The sequence below is a fragment of the Phyllobates terribilis genome, unplaced genomic scaffold (genome assembly GCF_046119375.1).
Source record: "Phyllobates terribilis strain yellow unplaced genomic scaffold, ASM4611937v1 Scaffold_12__6_contigs__length_324123572, whole genome shotgun sequence".
Lineage (NCBI taxonomy): Eukaryota > Metazoa > Chordata > Amphibia > Anura > Dendrobatidae > Phyllobates > Phyllobates terribilis.
Window position 1 is genome coordinate 319349617 of NW_027362772.1, and position 15829 is coordinate 319365445.

The 15829-nt window shown below is 58.0% G+C and overlaps 1 protein-coding gene across 1 annotated transcript in view; it reads left to right on the forward strand.

The window, feature by feature from the left end:
• The first annotated feature begins 2255 nt into the window (after positions 1-2255).
• ADAMTS15 (ADAM metallopeptidase with thrombospondin type 1 motif 15) overlaps positions 2256-15829 on the forward strand; it is a 158540-nt gene continuing 144966 nt past the window's right edge. Inside the window, exon 1 of the mRNA XM_073657475.1 lies at positions 2256-3468. Coding sequence (XP_073513576.1) covers positions 2503-3468 — 966 coding nt within the window. The 5' untranslated portion in view covers positions 2256-2502. The remainder of the gene's footprint in view (positions 3469-15829) is intronic.

Below are 15829 nucleotides of genomic sequence, written 5' to 3' on the forward strand. Positions count from 1 at the left end.
CCCTGCTATCTCATACCCTGGGAGGACACTGGCCCTGCTATCTCATACCCTGGGAGGACACTAGCCCTGCTATCTCATACCCTGGGAGGACACTGGCCCTGCTATCTCATACCTTGGGGGGACACTGGCCCTGCTATCTCATACCCTGGGGGGACACTGGCCCTGCTATCTCATACCCTGGGAGGACACTGGCCCTGCTATCTCATACCCTGGGAAGACACCGGCCCGCCTATCTCATACCCTGGGGGGACACCGGCCCTGCTATCTCATACCCTGGGAGGACACTGGCCCGCCTATCTCATACCCTGGGAGGACACTGGCCCGCCTATCTCATACCCTGGGAGGACACCGGCCCGCCTATCTCATACCCTGGGGGGACAGCGGCCCTGCTATCTCATACCCTGGGAGGACACCGGCTCTGCTATCTCATACCCTGGGAGGACACTGGCCCTGCTATCTCATACCCTGGGGGGATACTGGCTCTGCTATCTCATACCCTGGGGGGACACTGGCCCTGCTATCTCAAACCCTGGGGGGACACTGGCCCTGCTATCTCATACCCTGGGAGGACACTAGCCTTGCTATCTCATACCCTGGGGGGACACTGGCCCTGCTATCTCATACCCTGGGGGGACACTGGCCCTGCTATCTCATACCCTGGGAGGACACTGGCCCTGCTATCTCATACCCTGGGAGGACACTGGCCCTGCTATCTCATACCCTGGGAGGACACTGGCCCTGCTATCTCATACCCTGGGAGGACACTGGCCCTGCTATCTCATACCCTGGGGGGACACTGGCCCTGCTATCTCATACCCTGGGAGGACACTGGCCCTGCTATCTCATACCCTGGGAGGACACTGACCCTGCTATCTCATACCCTGGGAGGACACTGGCCCTGCTATCTCATACCCTGGGGGGACACTGGCCCTGCTATCTCATACCCTGGGGGGACACTGGCTCTGCTATCTCATACCCTGGGGGGACACTGGCCCTGCTATCTCATACCCTGGGGGGACACTGGCTCTGCTACCTCATACCCTGGGAGGACACTGGCCCTGCTATCTCATACCCTGGGAGGACACCGGCTCTGCTATCTCATACCTTGGGGGACACTGGCCCTGCTATCTCATACCCTGGGAGGACACTGGCCCTGCTATCTCATACCCTGGGGGGACACTGGCCCTGCTATCTCATACCCTGGGAGGACACTGGCCCTGCTATCTCTTACCCTGGGGGGACACTGGCCCTGCTATCTCATACCCTGGGAGGACACTGGCCCTGCTATCTCATACCCTGGGAGGACACCGGCTCGCCTATCTCATACCCTGGGGGGACACTGGCCCTGCTATCTCATACCCTGGGAGGACACTGGCCCGCCTATCTCATACCCTGGGAGGACACCGGCCCTGCTATCTCATACCCTGGGGGGACACTGGCCCTGCTATCTCATACCCTGGGGGGACACTGGCCCTGCTATCTCATACCCTGGGGGGACACTGGCCCTGCTATCTCTTACCCTGGGGGGACACTGGCCCTGCTATCTCATACCCTGGGAGGACACTGGCCCTGCTATCTCATACCCTGGGAGGACACTGGCCCCGCTATCTCATACCCTGGGGGGACACTGGCCCCGCTATCTCATACCCTGGGAGGACACTGGCCCCGCTATCTCATACCCTGGGAGGACACTGGCCCCGCTATCTCATACCCTGGGGGGACACTGGCCCCGCTATCTCATACCCTGGGAGGACACTGGCCCCGCTATCTCATACCCTGGGAGGACACTGGCCCCGCTATCTCATACCCTGGGGGGACACTGGCCCCGCTATCTCATACCCTGGGAGGACACTGGCCCCGCTATCTCATACCCTGGGAGGACACTGGCCCCGCTATCTCATACCCTGGGAGGACACTGGCCCCGCTATCTCATACCCTGGGGGGACACTGGCCCTGCTATCTCGTACCCTGGGGGGACATCCGGCTGTCATCCTCTTACACAATGCAGATTCCTCTGCTGGGAATGTCCTGTATCTCTGACTCCAGGGTCAGCTCCGATGCTGCAGAGAATGAGAAAGTCTCTAAACTCTGCCAGTGCACAGAGGAGATTGGGAGAGGGAGGGAGAGAACAGCTGCTCCTCAGCGGATGATGTCGTTTGCTGGCTCTTTAAACCCTGCCGGCTATGGGGAGAGGGGGGCAGAGGATGTGTTATAATGAGTCCAATGAGTGTTCCCAGCACCTCCCAAAAAAGAAAAAAACTGTTTGCATGGGACCGAGATGTATATAAAGCCGTCCAGAGGTTGATGCTGCATGTGAGCTGGCAGGTAGCAGAGCAGAGGCAGCCTGCACATCTGTACCGCCGCCGCCGCCACCTCCGCTGCAGCCTCCTGGTGCGTGGGCCCCTCTGGTGAACTTCACTTATTGCTCCTTTCCATCCATTGCATCTTCTGTTTCAATGGATCCCTGATCTGTTCTTTCCCGGTGAATGAGTCTCGGCCACCATGCACACACATCTGGCTGTCACTTTGCTGCTCGCTCTGGATTTGCTTTTCCCAAGTTCTTCTTCGTGCTCTTCTCTGGACGGGGTCCTTGTCACCCCTAAAAGACTGGATCCTGATATAAATGGAAGGCAGTATTTCGAGGAAAGTAATGAACAGACTAAAGACAAAGGAGTCATTTTCCAGATCTCGGCTTTCCAGGAGGATTTTTATCTGAATTTGAGTCCGGATTCTCAGTTTATTGCACCAGCTTTTTCCATGCATTTTCCTGGCGCTCTCCCCAAACCGTCCCCAAGTGTCAGGCATTGCTTCTACTCTGGAGATGTCAATTCTGACCGGGACTCCTTCGCAGCGCTGAGCCTTTGTGGAGGTCTTCAGGGGGCCTTTGGCTATCACGGAGTGGAGTATTTCATCAGTCCCTTGAAAAACGGCACGTTAGACCACTTTCCAAGTAGTCAGCAGGGGCCGCACCTGCTGCAGAAAAGAAGAGCCACCCACTCCCAGGTACCGGAGACCACATCCAGGTGTGGGGTCAGCTCGGCATTGAACCATGGCATCATGGAGGCTCTGCAGAGATACAAGGGCTCCAAGCACCAAAGAAGCCACGTCAATGGTACCAGGTCCAGGGGTGGTCACCGCTCTCGGCGCTTCGCTTCCATCACCAGACACGTGGAGACATTGATCGTAGCTGATGAGTCCATGCTCAAGTTCCATGGAGATGATCTACAGCACTATCTGCTCACCTTAATGGCCACAGCAGCCCGATTATACCGCCACCCCAGCATCCAGAACCCCATCAACATCGCAGTGGTCAAGTTCATGGTACTGACCGATGATGGGAAGGGTCCAAAAGTGACCACCAACGCGGCCATGACCCTGAGGAGCTTCTGTGCCTGGCAGAGGAAGTGGAACAAAGCGAATGACAAGCACCCGGAGTACTGGGACACGGCCATCCTCTTCACCAAGCAGGTGAGTGTGGGATGCAAGGGATGGACGCGCGGTGATACCGGGCATGGGATGGACGCACGGTGATACCGGGCAGGGGATGGACGCACGGTGATACCGGGCAGGGGATGGACGCGCGGTGATACCGGGCATGGGATGGACGCGCGGTGATACCGGGCATGGGATGGACGCGCGGTGATACCGGGCATGGGATGGACGCACGGTGATACCGGGCATGGGATGGACGCACGGTGATACCGGGCAGGGGATGGACGCACGGTGATACCGGGCATGGGATGGACGCGCGGTGATACCGGGCATGGGATGGACGCGCGGTGATACCGGGCATGGGATGGACGCGCGGTGATACCGGGCATGGGATGGACGCGCGGTGATACCGGGCATGGGATGGACGCGCGGTGATACCGGGCAGGGGATGGACGCGCGGTGATACCGGGCATGGGATGGACGCGCGGTGATACCGGGCATGGGATGGACGCGCGGTGATACCGGGCATGGGATGGACGCGCGGTGATACCGGGCATGGGATGGACGCACGGTGATACCGGGCATGAGATGGACGCACGGTGATACCGGGCATGGGATGGACGCACGGTGATACCGGGCATGGGATGGACGCACGGTGATACCGGGCAGGGGATGGACGCACGGTGATACCGGGCATGGGATGGACGCACGGTGATACCGGGCAGGGGATGGACGCACGGTGATACCGGGCAGGGGATGGACGCACGGTGATACCGGGCAGGGGATGGACGCACGGTGATACCGGGCAGGGGATGGACGCACGGTGATACCGGGCATGGGATGGACGCACGGTGATACCGGGCATGGGATGGACGCACGGTGATACCGGGCATGGGATGGACGCACGGTGATACCGGGCATGGGATGGACGCACGGTGATACCGGGCATGGGATGGACGCACGGTGATACCGGGCATGGGATGGACGCACGGTGATACCGGGCATGGGATGGACGCACGGTGATACCGGGCAGGGGATGGACGCACGGTGATACCGGGCAGGGGATGGACGCACGGTGATACCGGGCATGGGATGGACGCACGGTGATACCGGGCAGGGGATGGACGCACGGTGATACCGGGCAGGGGATGGACGCACGGTGATACCGGGCAGGGGATGGACGCACGGTGATACCGGGCATGGGATGGACGCACGGTGATACCGGGCAGGGGATGGACGCACGGTGATACCGGGCAGGGGATGGACGCACGGTGATACCGGGCAGGGGATGGACGCACGGTGATACCGGGTATGGGATGGACGCACGGTGATACCGGGCAGGGGATGGACGCACGGTGATACCGGGCAGGGGATGGACGCACGGTGATACCGGGCAGGGGATGGACGCACGGTGATACCGGGCATGGGATGGACGCACGGTGATACCGGGCATGGGATGGACGCACGGTGATACCGGGCATGGGATGGACGCACGGTGATACCGGGCATGGGATGGACGCACGGTGATACCGGGCATGGGATGGACGCACGGTGATACCGGGCAGGGGATGGACGCACGGTGATACCGGGCAGGGGATGGACGCACGGTGATACCGGGCAGGGGATGGACGCACGGTGATACCGGGCATGGGATGGACGCACGGTGATACCGGGCAGGGGATGGACGCACGGTGATACCGGGCAGGGGATGGACGCACGGTGATACCGGGCAGGGGATGGACGCACGGTGATACCGGGCAGGGGATGGACGCACGGTGATACCGGGCATGGGATGGACGCACGGTGATACCGGGCAGGGGATGGACGCACGGTGATACCGGGCAGGGGATGGACGCACGGTGATACCGGGCAGGGGATGGACGCACGGTGATACCGGGCAGGGGATGGACGCACGGTGATACCGGGCAGGGGATGGACGCACGGTGATACCGGGCAGGGGATGGACGCACGGTGATACCGGGCAGGGGATGGACGCAAGGTGATACCGGGCATGGGATGGACGCACGGTGATACCGGGCAGGGGATGGACGCACGATGATACCGGGCAGGGGATGGACGCACGGTGATACCGGGCATGGGATGGACGCACGGTGATACCGGGCATGGGATGGACGCACGGTGATACCGGGCATGGGATGGACGCACGGTGATACCGGGCATGGGATGGACGCACGGTGATACCGGGCAGGGGATGGACGCACGGTGATACCGGGCAGGGGATGGACGCAAGGTGATACCGGGTATGGGATGGACGCACGGTGATACCGGGCAGGGGATGGACGCACGGTGATACCGGGCAGGGGATGGACGCACGGTGATACCGGGCAGGAGATGGACGCACGGTGATACCGGGCAGGGGATGGACGCACGGTGATACCGGGCATGGGATGGACGCACGGTGATACCGGGCATGGGATGGACGCACGGTGATACCGGGCATGGGATGGACGCACGGTGATACCGGGCAGGGGATGGACGCACGGTGATACCGGGCATGGGATGGACGCACGGTGATACCGGGCATGGGATGGACGCACGGTGATACCGGGCAGGGGATGGACGCACGGTGATACCGGGCAGGGGATGGACGCACGGTGATACCGGGCATGGGATGGACGCACGGTGATACCGGGCATGGGATGGACGCACGGTGATACCGGGCAGGGGATGGACGCACGGTGATACCGGGCAGGGGATGGACGCACGGTGATACCGGGCAGGGGATGGACGCACGGTGATACCGGGCAGGGGATGGACGCAAGGTGATACCGGGTATGGGATGGACGCGCGGTGATACCGGGCATGGGATGGACGCACGGTGATACCGGGCAGGGGATGGACGCACGGTGATACCGGGCAGGGGATGGACGCACGGTGATACCGGGCATGGGATGGACGCACGGTGATACCGGGCAGGGGATGGACGCACGGTGATACCGGGCAGGGGATGGACGCACGGTGATACCGGGCAGGGGATGGACGCACGGTGATACCGGGCAGGAGATGGACGCACGGTGATACCGGGCAGGGGATGGACGCACGGTGATACCGGGCAGGGGATGGACGCACGGTGATACCGGGCAGGGGATGGACGCACGGTGATACCGGGCAGGGGATGGACGCACGGTGATACCGGGCAGGGGATGGACGCACGGTGATACCGGGCAGGGGATGGACGCACGGTGATACCGGGCAGGGGATGGACGCACGGTGATACCGGGCAGGGGATGGACGCACGGTGATACCGGGCATGGGATGGACGCACGGTGATACCGGGCAGGGGATGGACGCACGGTGATACCGGGTATGGGATGGACGCACGGTGATACCGGGCAGGGGATGGACGCACGGTGATACCGGGCAGGGGATGGACGCACGGTGATACCGGGCAGGGGATGGACGCACGGTGATACCGGGTATGGGATGGACCCGCGGTGATACCGGGCATGGGATGGATGCACGGTGATACCGGGCAGGGGATGGACGCACGGTGATACCGGGCAGGGGATGGACGCACGGTGATACCGGGCATGGGATGGACGCACGGTGATACCGGGCAGGGGATGGATGCACGGTGATACCGGGCAGGGGATGGACGCACGGTGATACCGGGCAGGAGATGGACGCACGGTGATACCGGGCAGGGGATGGACGCACGGTGATACCGGGCAGGGGATGGACGCACGGTGATACCGGGCAGGGGATGGACGCAAGGTGATACCGGGTATGGGATGGACGCACGGTGATACCGGGCAGGGGATGGACACACGGTGATACCGGGTATGGGATGGACGCACGGTGATACCGGGCAGGGGATGGACGCACGGTGATACCGGGCATGGGATGGACGCACGGTGATACCGGGCAGGGGATGGACGCACGGTGATACCGGGCAGGGGATGGACGCACGGTGATACCGGGCAGGAGATGGACGCACGGTGATACCGGGCAGGGGATGGACGCACGGTGATACCGGGCAGGGGATGGACGCACGGTGATACCGGGCATGGGATGGACGCACGGTGATACCGGGCAGGGGATGGACGCACGGTGATACCGGGTATGGGATGGACGCACGGTGATACCGGGCAGGGGATGGACACACGGTGATACCGGGTATGGGATGGACGCACGGTGATACCGGGCAGGGGATGGACGCACGGTGATACCGGGCATGGGATGGACGCACGGTGATACCGGGCAGGGGATGGACGCACGGTGATACCGGGCAGGGGATGGACGCAAGGTGATACCGGGTATGGGATGGACGCGCGGTGATACCGGGCATGGGATGGACGCACGGTGATACCGGGCAGGGGATGGACGCACGGTGATACCGGGCATGGGATGGACGCACGGTGATACCGGGCATGGGATGGACGCACGGTGATACCGGGCAGGGGATGGATGCACGGTGATACCGGGCAGGGGATGGACGCACGGTGATACCGGGCAGGAGATGTTCGCACAGTGATACCGGGCAGGGGATGGACGCACGGTGATACCGGGCAGGGGATGGACGCACGGTGATACCGGGCATGGGATGGACGCACGGTGATACCGGGCAGGGGATGGACGCACGGTGATACCGGGTATGGGATGGACGCACGGTGATACCGGGCAGGGGATGGACGCACGGTGATACCGGGCAGGAGATGGACGCACGGTGATACCGGGCAGGGGATGGGCACACGGTGATACCGGGCATGGGAAAGATTAGACAAGTGAACCCTCCTCATCCTCCTCGTCCCTTCTTTGCCATGCTGACCATACATCTATGGCTGCCCTTACACTTCTGCTCTGTGGCAGCTTCTTGGTAATTGTCCAGTGGTTGCAGAATGACCCATAACTTGTCTCCTGTCCCCTCTTCTCAACCTTCTTTATACTTTGTCACATAGATGAAAATGTCAGATACTTGGATTCTGGTAATTCTGTACCATCAGCAGATCCAGGTGCAGCCGCCTGTCATCTGCAGACGCTGCAGTCACGGAGGACGCGGCTTCATGTTCACGGGCAATGCAGCAAATATCATGCGGATAAGAACATTTCATAGAATGATAGAATGTCAGAGTTGGAGGGGACCTCCGGGGTCATCGTGTGCAACCCCCGGCTCAATGCAGGATTATTATTATTATTAATTATTATAGTGCCATTAATTCCGTGGCTCTTTACATGTGAAACAGGGGTATACATCGCAGAAACCATGACAATAATTTGAACAAAATCGAGTCACCGACTGGTAGAGGAGGAGAGAGGACCCTGCCCGCGAGGGCTCAGTCTACAAGGAGTCAGTAAATCATCTCAGACAGATGTCTGTCCGGCCTCTGAAGACGTCCATTGAAGGGGAACTCACCACCTCTCGTGGCCGCCTGTTCCACTCATTAATCACCCTAACTGTCAAAAAGTTTTTTCTAATATCTAATCTGTGTCTCCTCCCATTCAGTTTCATCCCATTGTTTCTAGTCTTTCCTTGTGCAAATGAGAATAAAGATGATCCTTCTACAATGTGACAGCCCTTGAGATATCTGTAGACAGCTATTAAGTCTCCTCTCAATCTTCTTTTTTGCAAGCTAAACATTCCCAAATCCTGCAACCGTTCCTCATAGGACATGGTTTGCAGACCAGTCACCATTCTGGTCGCTCTTCTCTGAACTTGCTCCAGTTTGTCTATGTCTTTTTTAAAATGTGGTGCCCAAAACTGTACACAGTATTCCAGATGAGGTCTGACCAAAGAGGAGTAAAGACCGATAATGACTTCACGTGATCTAGACTGTATGCTTCTCTTAATACATCCCAGAACTGTATTTGCCTTTTGCTGCAGCATCACATTGTTGACTCCTGTGCAGTCTGTGATCTATCAGTATACCTAAGTCTTTTTCACACGTGCTGTTACTTAGTTCTATTTCTCCCATTCTGTAGATGTCATATTCGATTTCAAGATGTAGAATCTTGCATTTCTCCCTGTAAAATCCCATTCTATTAGTCTCTGCCCATTGTTGAAGCTTATCTAGATCCTTCCGAATCCTCTCTCTCTCTTCTCTAGTGTTAGCTATCCCTCCGAGCTTTGTCAGTTCCCTTATCTAGATCATTCATAAAAATGTTGAACAACACTGGGGCCGGGACAGAGCCTTGTGGACCCCACTTGAAACCCTCTTCCAGTTGGATGTGCCACCATTTATTACCGCTCTTGGAATATGATCACTGAGCTGAGTCAGTTATGAATCCACCTAACCGTCGCCTTGTCAATCCCATAGTTGGTCATTTTTTCAATAAGGACGGTGTGAGATACTTTTTCAAATGCTTTGCTTAAGTTGAGATATACTATAGCTACTGCTTTTCCCTCATCCACCCAGTCAGTGATTCCATCATTAGAGAATCGCCCTCTACGATGATGATGATGATGATGATGAATGTGTCTCCTCATTACAGAGACATTAGTGCCGTCCTCTGCAGGGATCTGTGGAGGTTTAATGTCCGGGCTGAGGCTCAGGACTTGGTAAATGCCATAAAAACACTTTTCATTTTTTGTTTAAAATGTGACAATTTGCTACAAAGGATCCTGTGCGAGGCAAATGGCGACACCCAGTGCCAGGCAGCTGCTGGCAAAGCTCATAATGGGACACATAACGACACCTCTAGGTGTGCGTAATGAGAGGACGCGGTCTATATAAATTGTCGGTCCGTGCTCAGGACGCGGTCTATATACATTGTCGGTCCGTCCTCAGGACGCGGTCTATATACATTATCGGTCCGTGCTCAGGACGCGGTCTATGTACATTGTCGGTCCGTGCTCAGGACGCGGTCTATATACATTGTCGGTCCGTGCTCAGGACGCGGTCTATATACATTGTCGGTCCGTGCTCAGGACGCGGTCTATATACATTATCGGTCCGTGCTCAGGACGCGGTCTATATACATTGTCGGTCCGTGCTCAGGACGCGGTCTATATACATTGTCGGTCCGTGCTCAGGACGCGGTCTATATACATTGTCGGTCAATGCTCAGGACGCGGTCTATATACATTGTCGGTCCGTGCTCAGGACGCGGTCTATATACATTGTCGGTCCGTGCTCAGGACGCAGTCTACATACATTGTCGGTCCGTGCTGAGGACGCGGTCTATATACATTGTCGGTCCGTGCTGAGGACGCGGTCTATATACATTGTCGGTCCGTGCTCAGGACATGGTCTATATACATTGTCGGTCCGTGCTCAGGACGCGGTCTATATACATTGTCGGTCCGTGCTCAGGACGCGGTCTATATACATTGTCGGTCCGTGCTCAGGACGCGGTCTATATACATTGTCGGTCCGTGCTCAGGACGCGGTCTATATACATTGTCGGTCCGTCCTCCGGACGCGGTCTATGTACATTGTCGGTCCGTGCTCAGGACGCGGTCTATATACATTGTCGGTCCGTGCTCAGGACGCGGTCTATATACATTGTCGGTCCGTGCTCAGGACGCGGTCTATATACATTGTCGGTCCGTGCTCAGGACGCGGTCTATATACATTGTCGGTCCGTCCTCCGGACGCGGTCTATGTACATTGTCGGTCCGTGCTCAGGACGCGGTCTATATACATTGTCGGTCCGTGCTCAGGACACGGTCTATATACATTGTCGGTCCGTGCTCAGGACGCGGTCTATATACATTGTCGGTCCGTGCTCAGGACGCGGTCTATATACATTGTCGGTCCGTCCTCAGGACGCGGTCTATATACATTGTCGGTCCGTGCTCAGGACGCGGTCTATATACATTGTCGGTCCGTGCTCAGGACGCGGTCTATATACATTGTCGGTCCGTGCTGAGGACGCGGTCTATATACATTGTCGGTCCGTGCTCAGGACGCGGTCTATATACATTGTCGGTCCGTGCTGAGGACGCGGTCTATATACATTGTCGGTCCGTGCTCAGGACGCGGTCTATATACATTGTCGGTCCGTGCTGAGGACGCGGTCTATATACATTGTCGGTCCGTGCTCAGGACGCGGTCTATATACATTGTCGGTCCGTGCTCAGGACGCGGTCTATATACATTGTCGGTCCGTGCTGAGGACGCGGTCTATATACATTGTCGGTCCGTGCTCAGGACGCGGTCTATATACATTGTCGGTCCGTGCTCAGGACGCGGTCTATATACATTGTCGGTCCGTGCTCAGGACGCGGTCTATATACATTGTCGGTCCGTGCTCAGGACGCGGTCTATATACATTGTCGGTCCGTGCTCAGGACGCGGTCTATATACATTGTCGGTCCGTGCTCAGGACGCGGTCTATGTACATTGTCGGTCCGTGCTCAGGACGCGGTCTATATACATTGTCGGTCCGTGCTGAGGACGCGGTCTATATACATTGTCGGTCCGTGCTCAGGACGCGGTCTATATACATTGTCGGTCCGTGCTCAGGACGCGGTCTATATACATTGTCGGTCCGTGCTCAGGACGCGGTCTATATACATTGTCGGTCCGTGCTCAGGACGCGGTCTATATACATTGTCGGTCCGTGCTCAGGACGCGGTCTATATACATTGTCGGTCCGTGCTCAGGACGCGGTCTATATACATTGTCGGTCCGTGCTCAGGACGCGGTCTATATACATTGTCGGTCCGTGCTCAGGACGCGGTCTATATACATTGTCGGTCCGTGCTCAGGACGCGGTCTATATACATTGTCGGTCCGTGCTCAGGACGCGGTCTATATACATTGTCGGTCCGTGCTCAGGACGCGGTCTATATACATTGTCGGTCCGTGCTCAGGACGCTGTCTATATACATTGTCGGTCCGTGCTCAGGACGCGGTCTATATACATTGTCGGTCCGTGCTCAGGACGCGGTCTATATACATTGTCGGTCCGTGCTCAGGACGCTGTCTATATACATTGTCGGTCCGTGCTCAGGACGCGGTCTATATACATTGTCGGTCCGTGCTCAGGACGCGGTCTATATACATTGTCGGTCCGTGCTCAGGACGCGGTCTATATACATTGTCGGTCCGTGCTCAGGACGCTGTCTATATACATTGTCGGTCCGTGCTCAGGACGCTGTCTATATACATTGTCGGTCCGTGCTCAGGACGCTGTCTATATACATTGTCGGTCCGTGCTCAGGATGCTGTCTATATACATTGTCTGCTCCTAATTCTTGTATTTCAGATTTAACTGCTGTTCTGATTTGTATTCATGAATCAGGAGGGCCAGGATGAACCGAGCGTCCCAATTACAGGGGAGACGTTCCCCAGAAGATGGAAACGGGAGAAAATGTAAAAGGGGGAATGGAGGTGGTCGGGTGACGCCATGATACAAACCCCCCGCGACTGTGTAACCTCTGCGGCTGTGACCGGGGATCAGGGGAAACAACCAGACAGCAGAGCATCGCAACATCTGACAGAGGGTTCATCCTGCAGAGACATGGTCACATCTGGTGGAAATCAGCCGCCCCTGCCCTGCACTGGATGTGGGGTGTGGAGGCCGGCTGCACTGGATGTGGGGTGTGGAGGCCGCCTGCACTGGATGTGGGGTGTGGAGGCCGGCTGCACTGGATGTGGGGTGTGGAGGCCGGCTGCACTGGATGTGGGGTGTGGAGGCCGGCTGCACTGGATGTGGGGTGTGGCGGCCGGCTGCACTGGATGTGGGGTGTGGAGGCCGCCTGCACTGGATGTGGGGTGTGGAGGCCGGCTGCACTGGATGTGGGGTGTGGAGGCCGCCTGCACTGGATGTGGGGTGTGGAGGCCGGCTGCACTGGATGTGGGGTGTGGCGGCCGGCTGCACTGGATGTGGGGTGTGGAGGCCGGCTGCACTGGATGTGGGGTGTGGAGGCCGGCTGCACTGGATGTGGGGTGTGGAGGCCAGGTGCACTGGTTGTGGGGTGTGGAGGCCGGCTGCACTGGATGTGGAGTGTGGAGGCCGGCTGCACTGGATGTGGGGTGTGGAGGCCGGCTGCACTGGATGTGGGGTGTGGAGGTCGCCTGCACTGGATGTGGGGTGTGGAGGCCGCCTGCACTGGATGTGGGGTGTGGAGGTCGCCTGCACTGGATGTGGGGTGTGGAGGCCGCCTGCACTGGATGTGGGGTGTGGAGGCCGCCTGCACTGGATGTGGGGTGTGGAAGCCGGCTGCGCTGGATGTGGGGTGTGGAGGCCGGCTGCGCTGGATGTGGGGTGTGGAGGCCGCCTGCACTGGATGTGGGGTGTGGAGGCCGCCTGCACTGGATGTGGGGTGTGGAAGCCGGCTGCACTGGATGTGGGGTGTGGAGGCCGGCTGCACTGGATGTGGGGTGTGGAGGCCGCCTGCACTGAATGTGGGGTGTGGAGGCCGCAGACTTCTCAGGACTCGCACTTCTTACCTTTCCCTTCTCTTGTCCTTGTTTGCCTTCCTGTCCAGAGAAGTCCTCGCACTGAGGAATAACGACACGGAGGCTCATTTCCTCTCTTCATACACATTTCCCTTACAGATGGCGGCTTCTCTTCCAGACCGTGAGCTTTCCATACACCAGGGATCCTCTGAACGTGGAAGCAGCGATCTCTGCTTGAATCTGAAACGTTCTCTGCAACGATCTCTGCTGGGATCTGGAATAATCTGTGCGACGATTTCAGCGGGGATCTGGAATGATCTGTGTATCCTCGGCGAATGCTCCTTGTGTCCTCGGCGTACGCTCCTTGAGTCCTCGGCGTATGCTCCTTGTATCCTCGGCGTACGCTCCTTGTATCCTCTGCGTACGCTCCTTGTATCCTCGGCGTATGCTCCTTGAGTCCTCGGCGTATGCTCCTTGTGTCCTCGGCGTACTCTCCTTGTATCCTCGGCGCACGCTCCTTGTATCCTCGGCGTACGCTCCTTGTATCCTCGGCGTATGCTCCTTGTGTCCTTGGCGTACTCTCCTTGTATCCTCGGCATAATCTCGTTGTTTCCTCGGCGTACTCTCCGTGTATCCTCGGCGTACTCTCCTTGTATCCTCGGCGTACGCTCTTTGTATCCTCGGCGTATGCTCCTTGTGTCCTCGGCGTACTCTCCTTGTGTCCTCGGCGAATGCTCCTTGTGTCCTCGGCGTACTCTCCTTGTATCCTCGGCGTACTCTCCTTGTATCCTCGGCGTATACTCCTTGAGTCCTCGGCGTATGCTCCTTGTATCCTCTGCGTACGCTCCTTGTATCCTCGGCGTACGCTCCTTGAGTCCTCAGCGTATGCTCCTTGTGTCCTCGGCGTACTCTCCTTGTATCCTCGGCGTACGCTCCTTGTATCCTCGGCGTACGCTCCTTGTATCCTCGGCGTACGCTCCTTGTGTCCTCGGCGTACTCTCCTTGTATCCTCGGCGTAATCTCCTTGTATCCTCGGCGTACTCTCCTTGTATCCTCGGCGTACTCTCCGTGTATCCTCGGCGTACTCTCCTTGTATCCTCGGCGTACTCTCCTTGTATCCTCGGCGTACGCTCCTTGTATCCTCGGCGTACGCTCCTTGTATCCTTGGTGTACTCTCCTTGTATCCTCGGCGTACGCTCCGTGTATCCTCGGCGTACTCTCCATGTATCCTTGGCGTACTCTCCTTGTATCCTCGGCGTACGCTCTTTGTATCCTCGGCGTACGCTCTTTGTATCCTCGGCGTACGCTCCTTGTATCCTCGGTGTACTCTCCTTGTATCCTCAGCGTACGCTCCGTGTATCCTCGGCCTACTCTCCTTGTATCTTCGGCGTACTCTCCTTGTATCTTCGGCGTACTCTCCTTATATCCTCGGCGAACGCTCTATGTATCCTCGGCTTACGCTCCTTGTATCCTTGGTGTACTCTCCTTGTATCCTCGGCGTACGCTCCGTGTATCCTCGGCGTACGCTCCGTGTATCCTCGGCGTACTCTCCTTGTATCCTCGGCGTACTCTCCTTGTATCTTAGGCGTACTCTCCTTGTATCTTCGGCGTACTCTCCTTGTATCCTCGGCGTACGCTCTTTGTATCCTCGGCGTACGCTCCTTGTATCCTTGGTGTACTCTCCTTGTATCTTCGGCGTACTCTCCTTGTATATTCGGCGTACTCTCCTTGTATCCTCGGCGTACTCTCCTTGTATCCTCGCCGTACTCTCCTTGTATCCTTGGCGTGCGCTTCTTGTATCCTCGGCGTACGCTCCTTGTATCCTCTGCATACGCTCCTTGTATCCTCGGCGTACTCTCCATGTATCCTCGGCGTACTCTCCTTGTATCCTTGTTGTACTCTCCTTGTATCCTCGGCGTGCGCTCTTTGTATCCTCGGCGTGCGCTCTTTGTATCCTCGGCATACTCTCCTTGTATCCTCGGCGTACTCTCCTTGTGTCCTCGGCGTACTCTCCTTGTATCCTCGGCGCACGCTCCTTGTATCCCCGGCGTACGCTCCTTGTATCCTCGGCGTACGCTCCTTGTATCCTC